Source organism: Arachis ipaensis, chromosome B3 (assembly GCF_059453495.1).
Source record: "Arachis ipaensis isolate K30076 ecotype BB chromosome B3, ASM5945349v1, whole genome shotgun sequence".
Taxonomy (NCBI): domain Eukaryota; kingdom Viridiplantae; phylum Streptophyta; class Magnoliopsida; order Fabales; family Fabaceae; genus Arachis; species Arachis ipaensis.
Window position 1 is genome coordinate 136765672 of NC_142438.1, and position 24651 is coordinate 136790322.

A 24651-nucleotide genomic window follows, 5' to 3' on the forward strand; every position below is an offset into this window, starting at 1 on the left:
GCCAGATAATCTTCGTCCCGACTTCTTTAGAGCAAGTCGTGATAAGAACCGACTTCGCGGGGTGAGGGTCGGTATAGAGCGAGACTTAATCCTTTGGATTGGGCCTTTCGTTTGGACCTGAGCCTTATCATTGGGTCAGGGTATGAACAAAAATGAAAATGTAAATATGTGATCATATTTAGAATAATCAAAAAAGGTGACTTTGAATATTAATATATTATACACACCATTATATTTAGAATAATCAGAAAAGGAGATTTATAGTTTGATGATTGAGGAAGGAAGGTAGAATAGCAAGGCACAATAATACAAGAATCATCTGCATCTACGCACGGGTAACGCAAGGCTGAAAAATCAGTATAATATTAGGGAAAATGCCAGTCGTACGTCACTTGTGACTCCATCGTTAAATATATAATCTATGTGGCAGAAATAAAAAAATAAAACTTTATATAAAAAATGCATAATAATAATAAGTAAATTTTTACTCTTTTTCAAAAAAGGTAAGAATATAAATAACTATTTTGGTTAGTTGGTTTTTTATATTGATTATATAATAATTAGAAAATTACTAGATATGTAGTATGTAAATAAAATTATAAAAATTTTTAGAGATCAACATTTTTTAATAATTTTGATCATATTTGGCTAGTATAAATATTTAATTATCTTCAACAAATAAATTTTATTATTTATATACATAAATTCTGATAAATATAAATATAAATTATGTATTTTATATTTATGAATTTTTATAAATATAAATATAAATTATTATTAATTAAATACTGGTTAAAAATAATAATATTTATTAGTTATTTAATATTTTTAATAAAATTATTCAACAAAAATATCAATTAAATATAAAAATTTAACTAATATATATATATATTATTTAATTTATTTTTAATATATATTTATATTTTAATATATATTATATTAATAATTAATTTTATGATTAATTTTAAGTGTCTGCGTAATATGATATATATATATATATATATATATATAAAAAGCGTCGGTAATTATCTTCTAACAGACCAAAAGTAAATTTATAAATCGTTGAACTTTTATTTGAAACAATAAAAATCGGTGGGCCCATCAGTCAATGGGAGTGGATCCTCTCCAGTGAAAAAAAAACTGGATGATATCCAGTGGAAGATTTCACCCTTCAATGCATTCTCTCTCTCATTTATTATTGGTCCCACTTGAAGAATTAAAGGTGGGAGATTACACTGTATTCTCTCCAGTGACAAAAAAAATGGAGAGGATCCATTTCCTCAGTCAATGCTCTCGATCTATGAATTATGGGCATTTTTTTTATTTGTCAGATACATATTTTAGAAATAATATTTATTGATTTTTATTTGATATATGTATTTTATGTATTCAATCGTATCTTAATAAAATATAAAAAAATTTTAAACATATATATTTAGATACGTTAAATATTATTATGTGTTATTATGTCTAACTTTATTTTTAACATATATTTTTAAAATAAATTTAAAAATAATATTTATTATTAATTATTAAAATAAAATATTTTAATTATTTTATATAATTAAAAATAACTAAAAATTAATTTATATTTTAATATTAATAAAATATCAAAATATAATTATAATTCATCTAAAAAAATTTAATATTTTATATATATACTATATTTTTATATCTTATAAAAATTTTAAATTTATGTATCCACGTATTGGGTCGTGTTCCATATCCACATCTGGGAGTAATTGATGTTCCTGTAATCCTGTGTATCTATCTATATACAAATCTTGTTTCTAAAGTTATTTGCCATACTAGAACATCGTGATTCATGATATATTGATATAATACCAAATGATGAACAGCACAATTATAATTTAATTTGGAGGTCAGTTTTGGTAAATTTTGATTAATGATGTTTGGCCAACTCTACTAAACCTGTAAATATTATGCTATTAATCTGATAATATTTTCAAATTATTAGAATACCTTTTTAGGTAATAAAATAAAAAATATAAAAATAATGAACAATGTTAAGTATACAAATTAAATAATTTCTAATTAAATTTCCACAAAAAATTATATCAATAATTTCACAAACAAAGAAATTGTGTTATTTGAAAAAAAATTGTTATTCAAATAAAATTTATGTGCTATTTTTTTTTTTTTGTAATATTCAACTAAAATCTGTTTATTTAAAGAAAAATAAAAGGAAATTATTTTATTTGAGTGATTTTAAAATGAAATATACATTGGATTCCCCACTACCACACATAATGATAGTACTTTTTGAATGAGAAATCATGGAATCATATTATTCTCAACTAATCCTATATAAAGAACTGCTATTTCCGAAACCCTCATTGCCCAAAAAAATTATTTATTATTTACCACTTCATCGAAGAAAATTACGAAATTATACATTATGTTATAATTTTAAAGGCAAGAAAATGAAATAGAGGTGGTATGATATATATATATATATATTGGTCCTATTGCCTGCAAAGATGTCTCAAATTTTCGTTCTCATTTTGGCACTCATTACTAGCAAAAATGGCTCAGATATTATTCCCATTTTCCTACGAATATGGAGTGGAAAATGAGAAAAAGAAATTTGCTTTTTTTTTTTTTGTTAATTGTGACCGCAAATACATAATTTTCAGTAACTCATTTATGCTGCCTCGACATGTGAAAATGACTAATGAGTAATGATACATAAATTTATAATAAATTCGTTATATATTTAAATATTTTTGGTAACTAAGTCCAACTAATTTAATTAGTTAAAATGCAATAAAAATTATCTATATAAATTATACTTTTTTTTTACATAAAAAATAGTACCAAAATTTTTTAATAATAAATTGTGACACAATTTTTTTATTATTTTTATTTTCTTTTTGCATAATTTATGTGTTTTTATTTTTTTAGTGAATTATGTGTTTTTATTTATAAAGTTATGTATTCATTTTAAAATTTTTTGCGTTTATCGTCAAAAAGATAAACTAAATAAAGAAATAAAAATTACATAATTCTTTTATTCCTTTTTTTTATTTGATTTCTTTTTTTTTTAAATTCTTCTTAAAGAATAAAACAAGAAAAATCATTAAAATATCAAACAAGAATAAAACAAAAAGGAAAAATGGGAGGAGGAAGTTATTTGAGGAAAACATGAAACAAAAAAAATAACACCAAAATTTTTTACTTGCAACACATAAATTTTTTAGTTCTGATACCAAAATTTTATAATTATGATATAAAAATTCCTTAACCAAAATTTCACAAAGAGATTTCATGCAACAGTTTATTAACAAAAATTTATTTGATTTTTTTTCTTTTTTTTGTTAGGTATCTTTTTTTTCTTTTTTTTTTTGAGAGAGAAATAACAACAAAAATAAAATAAAATAAAAAAAAAGACGAATAAAAAGAAAAAGATAATGATAAAATTAATTATGAAAAAAAGTAAAAAAAATGATACAGAAGAAAGAGGAGAAAAAAAAAAGGAAAAAGATTATAGTATTTACATAAAATTCAGTTATTTAAGTTTTTGTTTCAGATAAAACAAAAGTGGCACATAAATCTGAGAGGTATTATTTTAACTTAGTTAATTAGATTTAGTTAAGAAAAAAATTTAGATGCGTAGCTTTTTTGTATTTATAATTTGTTTAAGTCTTAAATAAATTAATAAATATTAAATTTTTTAATTTAAATAAAAATTCCAAAAAATTGTCCAAATAGTTGCCTTAAATGCATATTCAAAAATCTTTTTATATTTTTTTTATTTATTAAATACTAATAATTTTTTCAAAAATAAATTGAATAATTCATTTTAATTATTAATTTATTTTAATTGTTGAACTAAATCTCACTAATCATATTACTGTAATTAATTAGTCAATAAAAAAAATCAATGTAATTAATTGAAACTATTTAAAAAAAAATTAGTTTTAGATTTTTATTAAAAATAATTGGATATGACTGATGCAGTAGTGAGTAGTGACCAGTGAGGTACCAACAAATAATACAAGAGAAATTTTTGGAGTCTGTACTTGTTAGTAATTTTTTTTATTTGCATAAATATTAAATTATTTTTAATAAATATATTTTATTAATTTATGTATATAAATTTTAAAAAATATAAATATAAATTATATTAATTTATATGTATACATTTTAATAATTATAAATATAAATTATTATTTATTTAAAATAATAATATTTTGTGATCATACTGCCCATAATACAATGCACGAATTATTATGGGACGAATTATGAATAAATAGTTAAATTGGACCATAAAAAATTATTTATTTTTTAAATTAGTTCTTAAAAAAAATTTAATTAAAATTATTTTTTAAAAATTTTAAATTAGTATTTTTATCATTTTAATTGCTAACGGCGTCAAATTTTATTGGTGTTGTACATTAAGTAACATCAAATCACATACCTAGTAGTCTTAATTGATTATTTTTTATTACCAAAGATAGGAGATTCGAACCCGCAACCTCTTAATTAAGTATAGAGAAACTATGCCATTTGAACTATTATTCATTGGCAATCTTAATTGATTATTAATATAATTAGTTTACGAAATTAAATCAAATCAATCTCAAATTGAAAAGTCACAAAAAAAAAATCTCAAATTGAAAAATTCTAATAGTTCAAGTTTTTTCTTCAATTAAATTTTAATATGATCTAATTTCATAAACTTATTATGTTAATAGTCAATTAAAATTCATAGATATATATTAGAATATCACTTAATATGCTATATTAGTAAATTTTAACACCATTAATAAAAAAATTAACGAAAGAACTAACATAACTAATTAAAAATTTTTAAAAAATGAATTTAATTATTTTGTTTTTTTAAAACTAATTTAAAAAAAGAATAACCTTCTAGGCTAATTCGACCTTTTACTGGACTAATTATATATGCCCCCAAAAATCATTGCACCAATCAACAACACAATAATACTTCTCTCCACACACCACCCTCCAGCCTCCAACATGGCCAGAGACGAGGAAAACGAAAAGCAGCTACACATAGTAATGTTCCCATGGCTGGCCTTTGGCCACATGATCCCTTACCTCGAGCTGGCCAAGCTCATAGCTCAAAAGGGTCACAAAGTCACTTTCATCTCCACACCAAGAAACATTAACCGCCTCCCAAAACTACCGCAAAACCTCACCACACTTCTCAAATACGTCAACCTCCCACTACCCCGAGTCGACAACCTCCCGGAGAACGTCGAGGCCACAACCGACGTCACATACGACGTCGTTCAGTACCTCAAGAAAGCTTTTGACTTACTCCAACAACCCTTTGCCCAATTTCTGGAATCTTCCAACGCCGACTGGGTCCTCTTCGACTTCATTCCATTTTGGGTTCCTTCCGTTGCTTCCAAACTCGGCATAAAAACCGCTTTCTACAGCATCTTTCCCGCTCCTCTAATGGGCTTCCTTGGGACTCCTCTCTGTCTCATGGGTAACGACTCAATCCGTACCCAACCCGAAAACTTCACCGTCCCTCCGCCGTGGGTCCCATTCCCTTCCACCGTGGCATTCCGTTACTTCGAGATCATGAGAATATCTGACATTCTCTCCGATAACGCCTCTGGCATCTCCGACAAGTACCGCTTCGGCGCTGCCATCCAAAACTGCGACTTCGTCGCGGTTAGGGGATGCACCGACTTCCAACCCGAGTGGTTTCAGGTGCTGCGGAATATTTACCAGAAACCTGTTCTCCCGGTTGGCCAGCTCCCCACGACGGGGTTTGCCGGTGGCGAAGACAACGACGCGTGGCGGTGGATAAAGGAGTGGCTTGACAAGCAGGCGCGTGGGAGAGTGGTGTACGTGGCGTTCGGGAGCGAAGCGAAACCGAGCCAGGAGGAAGTAAGGGAGATAGCTCTCGGGTTGGAGAAAACGGAGCTTCCGTTCTTTTGGGTGCTTAGGACTCGACGGGGAACTTCCGACACGGAGGAGCTGCGTCTGCCGGAGGGGTTCGAGGTGCGAACTAAGGAGAGGGGAGTGGTGTGGACGAGTTGGGCGCCGCAGTTGAAGATAATAGGGCACGAGAGTGTGGGTGGATTCTTGACTCACTCCGGTTGGACTTCGGTGGTTGAGGCTGTTGAGAAGGAGAAGCCATTGGTGCTGCTTACATTTCTTGCGGACCAGGGGATCAACGCAAGGGTGGTCGAGGAGAAGAAAATGGGGTATTCTGTGCCAAGGAACGAGTTGGATGGATCGTTTACGAGCGAGGCGGTGGCTGAGTCGGTTAGGCTTGTGATGGTGGAAGAAGAGGGAAGGGTTTATAGAGAGAATATAAAAAAGGTGAAGCACTTTTTTGTGAATGAAGAGAGACAAGAGAGGTACGTTGATGAGTTGCTAAGCCACCTTCGCAGCCACTAGCCACTACCGTATAAAACTCAATACTGTCTTCCAATTTGGAAAAAAGTATTAATAATCAGCCTCATGAAGTGGATAAAAGATATAAATACGTGTTATGCAGGCTTATCATATTATATATTGTATAATGTGGTGATGAGTGACGAGAGTACGAGACTGAGTTAGCTCTATCTAAACCAAAATAATGATGATGTTAAATTTGGCGTATGTATGCTAGCTAGTAATGCATTACTGTTGTTTTCTTTTCCTTTACTTAATCATTTTCACAAATGAAGAAATAAATAAAAGGAAAAGAAAATAAAAATGATGGTGTGTTACACATTTTTAGCCCAATGGCAAATTCCTTCTATGTTCATTTTTACTCTGGCCCAAATTGCAATTAAGAAATTACATTTCTTCCAAAATAATGTCTTATACACATTTAGAGCCCAAACAACTATTTACAACTGATTCTATTCTTGTTTCATAACTAGGTGACCCCCATAGTCTAAAATTTGTCTTTATAAAATGAAAACCAGGATGAGCTCCTAAACCTTTCTAGCCGAAAAACATATTTTCTAACTCCTACCATTGCATGTTGTCGTCACCTTCACGACCCACAACCTATCGGAAAATGAATGTCGTTGTCATGTTTACCTTAGTTTGTTGCCCATTATAATAAGGAGAATTTTATGACGAAGAGGTTTTTATAAGGAGAGAATAATATATATATATATATATATATATAACTTTAAAAAATTAATAAAAATAAAATAATACATTCTTTTAAATGGAGATCTAGTTATTTATTAAAAAAAAAATTATATTTTCACTATTTTTTTCTTTTTCATATTCTTTCCAATAAACATGGCTCAAGATTCACAAAATGTGTGCTTACAAAAATGTTATTTGTACACTAAAATTAGCTATTAAAATTAATATATGTATGATTTAATTTATTTTCAATGTCTATTTATATTCTAACATATATTTTATACTGGTGATTGACTTTAGTGGCTGATTTTGGTATACACGTAGCATAACTCTGCGCACAACTAGAAAATTGCTTAATACAGACAGATTTGGTCTTTATTAGGTAGCGTTTGTTTTGAGGTACTGAGACAGAGACTGAGAGACTGAAATTCAGTATCGTGTTTGTTAATTTAGAGACTGGTACTAAAATTTCTGTCTCTGTCTCTAAAATTTCAGTATTTCAGTACCTCCAAAAAGTAGGGACACAGGGGACTGAAGTTTTTAGAGATGGAGACTGAAACTTTAATAACATTTTATACCTAAAATACTTTCATTTCAATTAATTAATTCCAATTTTATCCTTTGTGCAAATTAAATTAGAGTTTCATTCTTGTTTCAATTCCTGTCTCACATTTTGCACCAAACAGAATACTGAGATTTATTTCAATTCCTGTCTCTTAGTCTCTGTCTCTCAGTCTCAGTCTTTCCGTCTCTGTCTCTCCACCAAACGCTACCTTACAGACAGATTTTTGGTTACTGACGAAATTACCGACGAATTTCGTCTCTCTGTAAAAGCCTCGTCGAAAATTATTTACCGACAAATTTTTTCCGTCGGTAATTTACCGACAGATTTTTCCTCGATAAATTCTCCCCTCCATTTCCCTAGAACGTCAAACTTTCTAATGGATTTTTCGTCGGTAATTAGAGATAGATTTTTCGACGGTAATTAGAGATAGATTTTCGTCAGTAATTAGAGACAGATTTTTCGACGGATTTCCATTGGTAACTAGCATCAGATTTTTCGACAGATTTTCTGTCGGTAATTGGAGTCTTGAAAAACCATTCCAAACTCTGAATACAAACAGAATCCGTCTGTAAATCTGTCAGTAAGGTAAAATAGATTTTTTTTTAGATTTTTCTATTGCAAAATGAATATTTTAGGTTTGTTTTCTAAATTTACTCCATCAAACACACTGTAAATTGAAAAAAAGAAAGCCAAAAATCACATAGATAAACATATTATTCATTACATGATACTTATAAAATCGGATGTTATTTTTCAACATCATTAGCCAATATCTTATTGTCTCAATAAAAAGATATCCAAAAAAATAAGATGACAAACTCAATGTTACATGGATCTCCTTCATTAACTAATGTCATAAATTACACTTAGCACTTAAAGATAAGATAATCTAAAATATTAATGCATAATTAAGTTGCATTAGCAGCATCAAGCTCCACATTGAAAGTTGATATTGACATCTCCTGACTGAAATAAAATTAAAACCTCTCAGTGCTAAAGATATGATGGATAGATAGCCATAAACCTTTAACGGTAATTAAAAGAGAGAAAAAAAATCTCCACCTGTTATCGAGTGAAATAGCATAGCTATTCAAGGCCAATGCACATGAAGCAGACTGCAAAAATAACCCATATAATTATATTATTGCAAATATTATTTAAAATGGAGGATTGAAAATTTGTTATATCAGTCAGTCAACCAAAATTGTACCGACATAGTTTATTAGAATGCAAAACAAATTCAATAAAAATTCCAGGAGCAAAAGCATCAACCAAATTTCGAGATGAAACATACAAGATTTGAATATAAAAGCCACGGGAAGTGAGTGTTATCTTCATCCATCTCCTTTGCCCAAGCTTTCCTGAAATCTGCACTCCCTTGTTTTTTGCTGCTAAAGATATCATAACCTTTGCGTCCACCTTGAGCATATGTTCTAATTGCTGGAAATACAGATCATTAGTTAAACAGAACAAAGTAGTTCATTGTCATCCAATGGGATCTGCACAATTTCTACGGTGTCATCAGATAGCGATGATGAGTTTGGAGTTAACCCAACAGCTTGCTCGCCGTTGATAATCACGATCATTCCTCACTGATGCCTCTTGCAATGAACCTGACTCCTGAGCTAATACAGACTTAACCTCTGCAGATTTGGTTATATCAGAAGCCACCCCATCAAAATGAGGAAACACATTAATTGAATCAGGTCCAACTCCTCCAGAAAGTCCAACTTCTACATTGTGTCGATCCAGCTCAACATACAACATGTTAATCTGAGAAAAAAACAACGGAAAAAGGTGCATTAGTATCTACATCTTACCTGGTCAATCTAATATACTACTATTAAACCGAATCTTCTAGTAAGTCATCGACAATGCTCTCTTAGAAAATCCAAAAAGAACAAGGCACGTTACCTTCTCAACAAGTTCCGCATTCTCCAGCACCAATTTCTCCACCAACGTACAAGCTGCTTCAATTTGAGACTTCAACTCCTCATTTTCAGAAGCACTTTCCTGTCCACCATTAAGCTAAATATAATCAGACATAAATAGGCAAGCAATTGAGGAGTTTCCCTCCTCCTCCGATATGAACCACAGGTTCACACAGTTGATAGGTCTATACAAAAATGCATAAACATTGGGAGACACACTTGTTTTAAGGAAACATATAAAAACAAGAAAAATATCTGTCCTTGAACAAAATTTGCTTAATTTTTGTCCTCAAACCGAGAACGAGAACAAAGACTACTTTTGCCTTATCTTAGTTTCAATGTATCTATATTTTGTGTGCTATATCATTTGAATATAGGCAGTCATCGACCATTAGACAGCAGCCTCAAGTAAATTTTTAAGTATCAAATATTAAAACATTAAAGATCATTTCTGATGCATACAAGTATCAGTGATCCTCTCCTCCTTTTGAAAAGTAATTAAGGCCCATAAAACTTGTATAGTATTATATAGTATATCCAAGAAGCTACACAAAATAAACCTTTACAGATACATCAGCTGAGCGGAAAGATGAGCTGTTTTCAAGGTTCTGAATTGTTGTTTGAAGACTTGACACATTTTTGCCCAAAGACAGCAAAAATGAAAACAAAAAAATAAATAAATATAAATAGAAAAAGGAATAGGAAATTCATCAATAAAATATTGTAAAAGAACCATGAACACAAATAAAGAGTCCGCCATAATAAAAAAGATCATTGATAACACACTTTCCAGCAAAAAAATCAAAGTGCATTTTTGTAAAATAAATACCTATCTTCTTGTAATAGCTTAATTCTTTGTCCAATTTCAGCAGCACAGCACACAATTGTTCCTCCAAAATGACTTTTGCAGCTTCTCCATGCTTGCTAAGGGCAATAACTGCTCAAACAACGCAAACAGCGCATTGGAAGGCTATAGAAAACAAATAAATGAAATTGATAACTCCAAATTTGCTTCATATGATCAGATACTTTCATATTGAAAATAAAATTGAATGATGAAAATTGAGAAAAAAGAAGAAATATGTAATACCCTACCAGACAAAACTTTACGCTTAAGCCTTTAACTAGAGGTGGTGTGGTATTACGACCTCTAAAGTAAAATATATACATAATAGTATTGGAAAGAGAGTAATATATGAGGAGCCTTGGAAAACAGGTAAAAGAAAATCACAAAATAAAAAACACAACGCTCGAAAAACGAGATTACTTGCGTGCTAAGAATCTAAAGTTTATAAGTATAAATAAACAGAAAGTGAGAATAGAGAGTCAAAGATACAGAATAACTAGCTCCCAACTCAGCCTGCGAATCTAAGACTGGCCGGAGAATATTTACATACATATATACATATCCCAAAGCCGAAAATACATAGACGAAACCCTAATTCTCCATAATCCTTTAGGAGTAGAAAAATAAACAAGTATATAAGAGGAGAATATATATGTACATCTATCAAAAGATCAAAAGAAGCCCCAAAAGAAACCACTTCGCTGCAGAAGCTCCAAACGCCTAGCGAGGTGCCTCTCGACCTGCATCTAAAAAACAACAATACAATATGGAATGAGAACCAGAGGTTCTCAGCATGGTGAAGGTGCCACGCACATAAGATATAAGGTCATGGGAATGCCAGAGGCAATCCTAAAACGCCGACACTCAGGTTATAAAGCTTAAAGTACTAAATAGCAACCATAAGGAAGGGTGATCTTCTAAGGGTTATTCAGCCTAACTCAAACTTAATTTAACCACTAAACTCTTTCACCTTTCCTCTGTTCCTCCATCTTCGATAATCCGCATAGACAAACAAACAGACAAAGCAAACACAAATAAAAAATAAGTAGTTCAAGTAGCAATTACAACAGTTAGCAGAATATAATCAATTAGACATTCCCAATTATGCATAGCAAACAAAGCACACATATGCATATGATGAATGTCTATCCTATTGGCCGTGAGCTCACGTGTCGATTACTTTGCCAGAACCGGACACATCTAGTAGCTAACCCAGACATTGATCTCTAGGTTGCGTATCTCCAGGAGGATCATAAACGAAGGAGAGTGCCTTTCCACATCAAAGAAGTGTGCCTTTCCACCTTCTCCTGGAGGAGATACGAAGGAGAGTGCCTTTCCACATCGAAGGAGTGTGCTTTTCCACCTTGCAACCAGAGAAGAATGTAGGGAAACAATACGAAGGAGAGTGCCTTTCCACTTTTCCCACACCCTCATCATGACAAGAGAGGAAACTTCTATCCTCAACCTGCCATCCGAATACATTTTTCAAGTTAACGAGCAATCGGGATCACACCCAAATCTTGCCATCTCGACCATTCTGGCCACACACATATCTCGACCGTTCCGGCCACACACACATCTCGACCATTCCGGCCACACATAATCATCCCCAATTTTATCATTAACACTTCAATTCAGTTACTCTAGACCTTCCTTTACTTCCAAGTAACCTTCCGTCTCATAGCTTAATCTCATCATTTGCAACCTTTACTTTATCTCCAAGTTTCCTTAATTTCGTAACTTCATCCTATTACTAGGCTTACTGTTATATCTAGGGCTAAGGAATGAAAATAGAAGACTAGAGGTTTGAATTTGAACTTTAAAACACAAGATCTATTTTTGTTGAAATAGGAACCACGCATATGCGTGGGTACGCGCACGCGTGGGTACGCGCTTGGACCAAGATGCGTACGCATGCCCCTTCTCGCGTACGCATGCAAACCAGACAGTAGCTACCATATGCGAATGGATGGTATGCGTACGCAAGAATCCTACGTCACGCGTACGCGTGTGTGGGCGTACGTTTTGTCAAAATTTTTATTTAAGTTTGAAAAGCTGCAGAATTGCAATTTAAATCCCAAACTTCTGACGCGCATAACTTTTTCGTTTTAAATCATTTTTCATCCGTTCTTCGAACGGTGTAAACTTCGCAATGGACCTAATTTTAATATAAAATAGATTTGAAATAATTTAGGAGTCCGAAAGCCGAGTTATGACTTGTCGAAGTTCGGTCAAAAACCAAAGTTACACAAAATCTCCAAACCTCATTTTCTTTAAAACTAAATTCCAAAATCAACATACCATACCCACAACCACCAACACAACATGCCATTCTCAATACTCCCACAACCTTCATGTCCTACCATTTATCAAATCAACAATATCATGCACCAACCCCTTAAATACATCAATAAAATACTTATTTTACCTATCTAACATATATATATATATATACATATATTATCATAAGTCACCATTTGACTCCATTCAAAAAACACACTTCATATCAATCCCATATAACCCTACTAGCCACTCATCATATTACAAATCATCATACTTTAGTTTTTACCCCATTCACACCCTAAATCTCTTGCTCTCATCAACAAAACCATCATCATTCTATCATGCATACATCTACAATCAAATCATCAAGCTTGCTAACAATATCCAAACACCTAAGGAGCATTTATTTCCACTATAACCATGATCACCAACACATACTTATTTATATCATCAACAATATCATTAATGCTAAACATCCAACATACATAATCATTCCAACCTATCCTACGGTTCTCTTGCCTAAGTTTTCACACGACATTATCTATTAAATACGCAAAATTTAAACCATACCTTGGCCGATTTTCGCGTATACCCCAAAACACCACCAAGGCACCAAAAGCAACCCTCAAAGTTCAAAGTCTCTAATTTACAAATACACACACCTAATACACATTACCACATATATATAAATTTCAATACCCAAAACTCACATAATGAAGGGTTTGACTAGGGTTAAAGATCCTTACCGTATATGTGCTTCAATAATTAAGCCAAAACCTACCAATTTCTCAAGTCAATTTAATCCTAAAACATCAAATTAATCAAAATCTTAATACCTCAAAACCTCAACATTTTTGAACTGAAGAAGAAATAATAGGATCTAGGAATATGATTTTCTCACCTTAAAAGGTACCGGGCTTTGTAGAGCTCGTCACTGCGGATGCGTGGCCGTAAATAGTGCGGCGATCGGAGGTCTAGATCAAAAGTTATGTGGGTTTGAATTTATGCCCAAGGGTTTGGAACCTCTTCCTTGCTCTCCCTTTCCAGGAACGTGTTTCCTTGGTTTGGGATGAAATGAGCTTTAGTTAATGAGTTGTGGGTTGGGCTTTGGGCCCATTTTGATCCAGTTTGACCGATTTAGTCCAATATTTGGCCAAAATTTTTAAAATTAGTGTCAAAATTCTTGTTTTAATATACTCTATCTTATTTTGCTATAAAATTTACATTTCTAATTTCTTTGATTAAAATTTAAGTTATTGATTAATTATTTACTAATTATTCGAGGTTTACAAAATACACTGCAATGTTTGAAAACGTCTTGATGCATCATTTTTTTATCTAGCAAATGTTACAAGAGTAATAAATATATAATGCAATCAATGTGAAGACATAGAAATAGAATGATTTATAAATGTAGAACTTAAGCTGAATGGCAGTGTGCCACAATTCAATTGTATAAAATATTAGTCAATAAAACCCTTAGAAGGACATTTAAAAGCTAAATAAAAGAAAAAAGACCTATATTATCATTCCATGACAGAGAAACTTACCCACTAGTCCCAGCAAATATGAAGATCTGAAAAGGTTTCTAATTCGAATATGTAACTTTCCTGGAACAATATTTTTAATTGAGTTCATTCAGCATGAGAAGACATTAAAAATTTCAAAACAATTTAATACTAAGTGAACTAAAATAAACCAATGAAACACTTGTGAATGGGTGAGGTTAAGCCATGGTGGTTCGCTTAATCCCTCTTTAGTGTGTTTATGACCTAAATTTTTTAAGCAATAAAAAGGAAAATACATCAAGCCCAAAGAATTAAAGTTTGCAAACAACTGTAGTTGCCTTCTGGCTTAATCAGCTCCGGCAAAAGCCCAACCGGCTGCTGATTGTCCAAATTCTCAGGCGCAAATCCATTTATTCAACAAAGAATATTCAAAATTTCTCAATTACCATGCTTCAATTTATAATATAAAGCTAGCAAATGAATCACAATCTTTTAATGATGGTTTCCAAAATGAGAGATAAAAATGACATGGAAAAGAAATGTCACAGGCACAGCATTGCATGCAAGAGTCATATACCTTTTTAAGATCAGCCAGAATCAGTGAGCTCCTAGTTCTGCATATGACCGATGTTCCTTTGCAATCAAACACCATTTTTGCACACTCAATCATATTATTGTGGTTCAGATCCATGAGAAATTAAAAGATCCCAATGGAGATGCACAAAAACTTAATAAAAAGCAATTCAGCAGATTTCAGACAAGAATAAGAAGGAGAAGCCAAAATTAACAGTCATAACAAGAACAGGAAGGAAAAAGAACATACATGCTAGGGGTGTATATGGTCCGGCCCCGAACACTTTAGGGGCTAATTTAATGTGATTTTATCGGGTCTAGGGTTGGGTACGGGTCTCAAAAATAGACCCGATCATTATTTCGGGTCGGATCTGGGCCATAGCTCGGGTCACCCGAACTCGGCCCGGTGGTCCGGTCATCATACACAATTAATATTTTGTGTTATTAATGATGGATGATGTCTATTCTTATGTGGAATTTAAATATTGTAAACCTTAAATTTTGTGTTATTAATCATTATAAGATTATAAGTTAATGCTTTATGTTTAAAATGTATAAGACTTTAGACTAATGCATAATATTGTGTTATTTGTATTGATTTAAATATTTAGTGTTATTAGACAATATTAGTATTGATTATGGTTATGCTTTAATTTTAGAGAAGGATTGGTTCTTATTATATTTTTTAAGTGAATTTTACTATGTGAATTGTGAAATAATGGTTGGAGATTAGGTGATTTTTACATGCTAAAGACCCAGTTTTCACCCGGCCCAAAAGTGCGTAGGTTTCATCGGGTCTAGGATCAGGTTAGGGTCTAAAAATTAGGCCCGGTCTATATTTTGGGTCGGATCTGGGTTAAGCCAAACCCGGTGTGGCCCGACCCATGTACACCCCTAAATTACATGCAAGTTCCATATAGATAAAAAATCTCAGCAATTCAGATATATAGTTCATAAACAAATTTTATTCTATATCACAATCATATAAATTGTTATGTTTTAGATTTTACAAAATTACAGGAATATACAAAATTCATACCTTAGAATTTAGAAACTCCCTTCTCTGCAGCAGCAGCAACAACTGATTTGCAAACATAAGAGCTCTCTTCAATCATATTCTTTGATTTTCAACTTCAAGCAAAATAGGGAAGGGACAAGGTTAGGGTTAGGGTTAGGGATAATGAAATCAGAACATAATCACAATGGAAGGGTTAAGGCTAGGGACGAGAAGGAGGCGGAGGCCTACCTGAACTAACGGCGACGAGAAGAGATGATGACAAACCTCTGCCGAGGAGAGAAGAAGCAGTGACGAGAGCGGCGGCGGAGGGAGCTCGTAAGACAAGAGAACGACGAGAGAGCTCGTGTGACGATGGCGACAGAGGAAGCAAACACAATGAGAGCGGTAGTGGAGGAAGCTCATACGACGCGAGCGGCGGCGACGGCGACAGCGAATCGGAGGACGTCACATCTTCAATGGAGAGAGAGAGAGAGAGAGAGAGAGAGAGAGAGAGAGAGAGAGAGAGAGGGAATAATTCAAGAAAAACGTGAAAAAACTAAAAAAGTGAAATGAAGGATTGGGAGTAACGGGAACCAACTTCTCATCTTAATATTTTCGATAGAATATTTTAAATTTTCTGTCTATAATAATTTAATAAAATCACAATATTTTATTTATTTAAATACAGACAAATTTTCTATCGATAAATATTTTTTATGAAAAAAAATAATTTTTTGACAGAATTATTGACAGATTATTTTTTCTGTCTGTAATTCATGTTAATTCATTTTTATTTGTTTTTGACAAAAAATTTCTCGCAAAATCTTTTTGTATTTTTATGGGATAAAATTTGTCAAAAATATCTGTCTATAATAAATAATTTTCTTGTAGCGGCGGCTTTTGTTTTAAAATGGAACTTAATTTTATTCACATAAATAGACACCAGAAATTACACTTATGTCTAATATTTTTTCTTAAAATTTCACTTATCCATGTACCGTAAGAATTTTGAGGCAGGAGAAGATTAAGCATTACTGTACAGGGAGAAGCTTAGATAAATCTTTGGAATAACTAGGTATCACTTTTTTATTTGTAGCCTTGTAGGTATCCTGTATCATACTGAAATGACACTACTAAACAGGTATTTTTCTGGGCGTTGGATCTGACTTTCAACATAGACAATAATCCCACCAATAATAGACATACAGGACCGACCATTAAAATTTTAAGGGATCTTTAGATCATTGTATGTGTTATTTAATTGCTGTATATTTTTTATATCTTATTATTTAATATAATCGAACAATTAATGTGCATGCACTTGGACCTACACATTCACTACAAGAAAAATGTGTTTTAATGATAAATTTTTAGTGGCAATAACATAATGGCCACTAATTCTTTAATTTAAGTTATGTTTTTGCGATAATTATATATTTGTCATTATTACAATATGTTATAGTGGTCATTATTACTATTGCCAGAAAATTATTATTTTTTATTACTTATAATTTTAATTTTTTTTAAATTATTATAGTGGCTATTATCATTATTGCCACTAAATTTTATTATTACTTTTTTTTATTATCCCTAAATAAAATTGAAAACTGGAGAGAGAAAGAGAAACTGAAAAAAGGAAGAGAAGTATCGACACTGGGTTAATTCGCGTGCTTTCCTCCATCGCCGATCACCACCGCCGTAACCGTTACCATCACCGACTGTCATCATTTGTTCATATCAGATTTTAGTCGCCAAAGCCTTCTAGCCACCGTTACTATTCTTGTTACAACACCACATCTCCGCCGCTTATACCGCCGCCTGTACCGCCGCCGTTCTTGCATGTAGACGCACAAGATCGCCGCTATCGGTAGAACTTCTCCATTTATTTTTCGATTTAGGTTTCAATATTTAGAAGCCTGTGATTCTCTCTCTGTATTACTACTTTTGCTCAGTTTGCTTGCTTGATCCTAATGAATCTGGCAGATCAAGCTAACATTGAAGTGTTTAAGTGTTTCAGATCCTAATATTTTGTTTGCTTTGTCTTCTCCGTTCTCGCTTGCTTGATCTGCCATTCTTGCTTTCTTGCTCCGTTTATATTTGGATTTCAGATCCTAATTTTAAGTTTTTGAAATGCTTTCTGTAGAGTTTCATTAAGATTTTGTTTGCATTATTGCTTAGAATATAAAAATGTTTCTAATTATGTGGTTTTTCTAATTGTAAGATTTTTAGAATATCATCCCTATACTTGGATGCAAGTTCAGAAAATGGATAACAATTCTGAGCTGGTTAAAAATTAGATGGACTGGTTCTGAACTAATTTAGAGCTTATTGAAAATTAGAGAAGTAGTCCATAATCAATATTAAAACTGCAGGTTTTTCTTTCACTTAAAAGTGTCTTATACTCCATCAAAAAACAAAAAAAATAATTGAGTTATCCTTAATCAATATCGAAAACATGAAATTCACTTCAGGTTTTTCTTTCACTTAAAAGTATCTTATGTCTAAAGAGTTGGTATCACATATCAACTCAGTTCCTAATATCTTTACTTTTAATTTTTTTTTTTTTATTTCAGGTTCAAGCAGAGGCCTCCTTTACCTTGGAAAGCAATCAATTACTCGGTAAGCATATTTCTCATCATTTTGCTTATTGGTTATATATAACCATAAAACGAGTTAGCCTGATTCTATCAATACTGATAAGCGCATTAGTATAATAGGGATATGTTTTTAAGGTTATATGAAATTCTAAATTGTTTTATGTTTTTGTTATAATGGTATCTAAAATTTTGAATTACTTTTTGTTTTGTTATTCAATCTGTTTTGATTTGTAGTTTGGTTTAACAGTATTTTCTTGTTTTAGGAGATGTTTTTCTTAGCTTATAATTTATAATCATTAAATATGCAAAATTGAAACTTCAACTGTATGCTTCAAAATAAATTGTAATTAAAAGTGAATAATATTAAAATCTTAGAATTACTTTTGGTGGCCATATAAATTGCCAAAAAAATGGCCGCTAAAAATTATATAGTTTTTGCGGCCATTAAAAAGGTCTTTACCGACAAATGTTATAATTACCACTAAAACCTTTTAGCGACAAAGTATAAGACGGCTAATGTCTAATTGGTGGTAAATGTATTAGCGGATATTTTTATTGCCGCTAAAAACAAAATAAATGGCCGCTAAAAGTGATATTTCTTGTAGTGATTATTAAACATACTTATCAGAATCAAACTCTAAACACTAATCAAATTACTGAATAATTGGTTATTGGTTTAATAATTAGATTATTGATTCAACTGATTGATACTATAATTATAATTAAATAATTATATAAAATTTTAATTTTTAATTTTGTTATAAATTAATTATTATTTTTATATTTCCATTATTCATAATTAATTCATATTTATTACATATTCTAAATATTTATTTAAAAAATAATATTAATAGATATTATAATTATAAAAAAAGGTTTAATTATTTTATTGGGTAACATCCCAAATTTTTGAATAATTAAATTTATTATATTTGTTGAGAAATGATTATGTGATTGAGAGATGGTTAATATGACTAATTTTGTGATTAAAATCTGTTGGAATTTAGAAATTTAAAGAAAAGTAATTGGTTATCTAAAGTAAAACTAAGTATTTTCAAGGGGTTTAATAAAAATAGTTTTATTGAGTAAAGTTAATTATTTCCATTTTATATCATTACTTTTACGACATTCCCATTTCACTACTAAGAACGTGTGGTTTGTTCTCACCCCAAAATCTTCCACCCTTTTAGTGACACAGGTTCGAAGACTCAGTTTGAAGTTGCGGGCGATTATAGAATTTATTTATGAATTAAGTTTATAAGTTAAGTTTCTTTCATAGAATTCCCTCGTCCTTGTTGCTTTAGATTTTATTTTATCCAAAGGGATAGGTATTGTATTCGAGTGTCATATTGAATTTACTTGTATGTCATTTAATATTATTAATAATTATGTGACTATTATTACTTGGTGATGTTTGATATACGATTTTGATAAATAAAAACAAAATTTTTTGACATTTTTCTTAAAAAGTTGAAATGCAATATCGAACTAAAGGCTCAATATTAAATAGTTAATAAGAAAAATAGGTTAGTACACCTTACTTTTGATACGATCATGACATGCTAAAAGTTAGGGTGTTACACTTATAGTTTTACCAAATTTTCAATTAGGTCCCTATACTTTTTTTCTTTTTAATTGAGTTCCTATACTACTTTTAATTTTGTAATTAAGTCTTTTTCATATCAAAAACGTTAAAATTAACAGAATATTTCTCCCAAAATATATGCGATCAAAGATCTAGTTAGGTTTTTAATTATGAATACCTTCCATTTGTAAAAAAAATATTCAGTTAATTCTAACATTTTTTACATTAAGAAGGACCCAATTATAAAATTAAAAGTAGTGTAAGAACCCAATTGAAAGAAAAAAAAGTATAAAGACCTAATTGAAAATTTGATAAAATTATAGGGATCAATAGAATAATTAAACCTAAAAAAAATATTATAATTAATAAATATATTTTTATTATTCTTTTATAATTTATAAATATCTACTAAAATTTAATATATATATATATATATATATATATATATATATATATATATATATATATATATATATATATGGTTGCGTCTTTGTGGCCATATCTGTGGTGGCTAGTGGCTACCAATGGCTATGCGTTGACTATTCAATGAAATGCTTACAAGTGGCTACGCTTTCTCGTTAGTGGTATTATTGACCTGGCCTCTCCTTAAAAACATTAAATATGGTAATTTTTGTTCTTTTACCGCAGGACTAGAATGCAAATAGCAATAGGTGATGTTCTAAGATTAAGAATGCGAAGCCGTGGAATGGCTTTCATCTACTGAAAGAGTTGTCAGCCGGTGCTGGAAAGGGACGAACTGTGTAGACGATGTCGTTAGAGAAAATCTGATCCAAGTGAGTTGGTTATGTGTCGATTGTTGTCGGCATATTTTTGGTACCTATGGCTGAAAGTGAGGAATGTTAGAGGTAAGTAACTTTTGTGATTTGTAGTTATCAAATAGTCATTAAAATAGTTTTAATGGTGTGAAATTTTATCTAATAATTCATCTTTTTTTACTGATTACATGCTGGGCAAAATTTAACAAAGTTGCTAGTCTCTATACTTTTTCGCTGAAAGTAAAAGCCGATTGTAAGGTCAATGGGTTGGTTATTGATGAAGTAGGGAAAGATGGTGATATTTGTGCGTGTGTGAAGGGCAATATGCGTTGTAAGACTCGAATGTTGAAGTTATTCCAATTTGTTTGAGATCCGAAACAGAAGGAGTATAGAAGTTTGAGGGCGTGGCATGGGGAGGTTGATGAAGAGTAGTTCATATTTTTTTATTTTTTAACATTTCTTATGAGTGTTTGTTACTCCAAAGGGGTAGTTTTTTTTTTGTCAAAACAAGATTGGGCCTTTTGTTTTTTTTGGTTGGTGAGATATTTTGTTGTTAATATTTTTGGACTCACAAATCCTAAATAATTAAATGTTGAACTGAGGGTGTTTTTTTGGAAAAAAATAAAAGAAAATGCAAAAATAATGGTAAGGTCCTTCGTAATGAAATTGTGACTTGTGAGAGTTAGAAGCACATAGCCATTGAAACATGAAGAAGCTCAAATCAGACTCGGGTTATACATGGGATACATCCTCGTGCAGGGTGAGCATAGATCGGTTTGGTTCGAGGTTATGGTAAAATTAAAATCGAACTGATCAAATTGTAATTGGTTCGATTTGGTTTAAATTTGTATTTTTTTGTATATATACCTGAATCAAACCAAACTGATTAAGAATGGATTGGTTCGGTTCGGATAATTGGGTACCCGATGACTTTGAAATTCATAAAAAAAAAATAAATTTTTATCTTAAAAATTCAACAAGTACAATAAACATGTAACAACAATAGAAATAATCCAAACATGTTAAACACCAAATACATTAAAAACTAAACTCATTAAAATCCAAACATATTAATAATGAATAATCATTGTCTAATGGAAAAGCCATATATATTTTTTTATTTTTTTTTATTTAATTAATATATGATCTGGTTTGCAGGTTGGTTCAGATTCCACACCCCCAAAATCGATACCCGAACCAATCATTAATAAAAGCCATCAGTTTGGTTCGGGTTGGACCCGATTACCCGTTGGTTTCAGAACCAATTTAATTGGTTAGGTTTGGGATCGGACGGGTAATCAGGTACCCGCTACCCGTGCTCACCCCTATCCTCGTGACCACCAATCACACTCGCACACTCTTTATTGTTAAATTAAATGCGACAAAATAAAATGAAAAAAGTTAGACATATCGATCGTATACGAACTGCCACTAAAAGTTATCATCACCACCTATGTTGCCCACAGTTTCTACCGCAGAATTTCACAGCCTCCTCATCCTCCATTCGATTACCAACGCTTTACTTAGCCACCCCTGCTCCAATAAGTCGTCCAAGACCACCACAAAACCCTAATCGGATTTTCCTCGTCAATTATTTATTCATATTTCTATCTTTTTTAATTTTGTTGAAGAAAATTTCTATAATTTTAGATATACTCACACAAACGAATTTACCATATTTTTTTAAGAATTTTCCTGTCATTAATCACATGAAAGTTAAATTCAAACAATTTTTTTCTATCTACAGATACTGCATAATTGGTGAAAAAAAATATGGAAAAGTATAGATAGACAATAACATTGATGAACAATGTGAACAATAGGAGTAAAAAAATAAATTAAAATCAAATTTAATTAATTACATGATTAATTAATTTCTAATAATAACAATATTTTAATTTAAAAAAATTAGGGTTTGCACAAAACTATCTCACTACTCTCACCCAAACTAACCCTAAATTACAGTTTCACATTCAAAGGCAGTCAAAATTAGGTTTTTTTTCCTTCTCCCAACGACTCTGTTGTTAGAGTCCACTCAGTCGTGTCGCCATCTCCGAACCAGTTCCGACGACACCGCCCTGCATCGAGAAGCCGCATTTCACCTGGAGCCCCGACAACCCTAGCCCACTCGAAGCCAGTTTGAGCACCGCCACTGCCGTGCCCGCGCATCGCTTCTGCTTCCTCACGCCGTCGCTGACTCGTCCCCTCGCGCCGTCGCTGCCCCTCGCTGACCCGGTGCTGAACGTCCTCTACACGAAGCAACGAAAATCACAACCGGGTTCCGCCGTTTGTGCCCTTGTTCCTAGTTTTTTTTTTCTTTTTTTTCCTTTTATTTAAACTGGTATTGGAATAAACTTTAGAAAAATTCCTGATGAAAATGGAGAACCCAGATTGAAAGTGATTGGAATTATATTAGATCGCCCTGCTTATAACATTCTGCATATTGGAACTCTTTTTGTTGTCAGGTGTTTTTATAAATTTTCTTAATGTTATTCTCAATTCTGAATCCCCATAGGCCTGTAGCAGTAGCTTCTGCTAAGAATGAACTTGAACTTGTACATCAATAGGTTAGTTTTTATTATTATTATTTTTTTCATGTCACTAATATTGTGATTTATATTAGTTTCTTCTATTGTTCTAGTTCTGTCACCAATTGAAAGAATGTCAGAGAGTTGGAATATAATATTGTTCATCCATTTAGTTTAATGAGAAAGTCTTTGTTTTAGTTTGTCCTTAATGTATGATTATAGAATACTTGATGATGAAAAAAAAAAGATTTCATCTGATTTTATCTTGATAAATGACCCTTGTCACTGTGGCATATTGAAATAAATGAAGTAATTACAGATTTTTTGGATACCAAAATGGCTAAGTTATTGTTGATCACAAAGTTTTTTTACCTTTTGGTTCTCTTAACATATTGATGCTAGAATGGATAAAAACTACTACATAAAATAATTAGTTTGTGATGAAATTTAATTGTACAAGTCTAAGATGAAGGTAGATCATATGGAGAACCATGCCAATAGGCTATAGAAATACAATTATGCTGTATTTATAAATAATTTAATTGCTTCAAAATAATTACTTCCTCTAAACATAAAAGGCGATGCGTGAAAATTGGATTAACAATGAACATGTAGTACAATTTATTACTCTGTTGTGTTGATATAAATAAAAAATTAAAAGGGAAACAAAAAAAGTACTATCCACCTTTTTCCTTAACATAGCAGTGGGCACATACATAATTGATAGTTCATTATAATGGGATGCATTAGAAAAACTTGTTATGTAATTTAGAATTGCAGTTAATTAGCCTTCATTTTGCTCTGTCTTTCAAAAAATTTGTGTTCGATTGTAGGTCATCGAATTTACAGATGTTATTGAGCTAAAAAAAAATGATGTGATGGAACTGAGCCATGAGGTTCAAATTTTAATTTATTATTGATTTAACAATAAGTAGATTTTAGAATCCAGTAATATTCATATATGACATTAAGTGATGTTTGTTGTGAATTGATATATAATTACCAAATCATAGTAGTCTCTGTGAAAAAGAAATACCAAGAATTGGATTACGGTTTGAAATTTTTATGCAACCTATATAAAGAAAGTCGGTTTTGTAAGTAAGATTAGGATTCATAAAGTAAGTGATGTTTAATTTTTTGGATTAAATTTAAATAGACTAAATTAAGTTATGCTAGATGTTCATTTTACTAATTAAGTAGACCAAATTATACCTTCGTAAGTATAATAATTATGATTATGGTTTGATTTGGTTTAATGGTAACTAAGATGTTGACTAACTCTTCATACTTTGCCACATCTTTTTCAGATTTTTAGATAGAGGAAAAATATTCACAAAACAAGAGATACGAACAATTAAGATGGGTC

General features: G+C 31.4%; 1 protein-coding gene and 1 long non-coding RNA gene across 2 annotated transcripts; one reads left to right on the forward strand and one right to left on the reverse strand.

The window, feature by feature from the left end:
- The first annotated feature begins 4897 nt into the window (after positions 1-4897).
- On the forward strand, positions 4898-6742 carry LOC107631374 (UDP-glycosyltransferase 91A1). Its single transcript, XM_016334803.3, has one exon. The coding sequence runs from the start codon at positions 4930-4932 to the stop codon at positions 6403-6405; it is 1476 nt and encodes a 491-aa protein (XP_016190289.2). The 5' UTR covers positions 4898-4929; the 3' UTR covers positions 6406-6742.
- Positions 6743-8490: 1748 nt separating this feature from the next.
- LOC110270380 (uncharacterized) lies at positions 8491-10511 on the reverse strand. The gene is made up of 5 exons (XR_002359859.2): positions 10421-10511; positions 9575-9673; positions 8955-9433; positions 8723-8775; positions 8491-8626 (listed from the first exon to the last, which is right to left on the reverse strand). It is a non-coding gene; the product is annotated as an uncharacterized LOC110270380 (long non-coding RNA).
- Between the last annotated feature and the right edge of the window lie 14140 nt (positions 10512-24651).

What these genes read in the sequence shown, in the direction of transcription:
- LOC107631374 (XM_016334803.3), top strand. Translation starts at nt 4,930, where the DNA reads ATGCCCCCAAAAATCATTGCACCAATCAACAACACAATAATACTTCTC.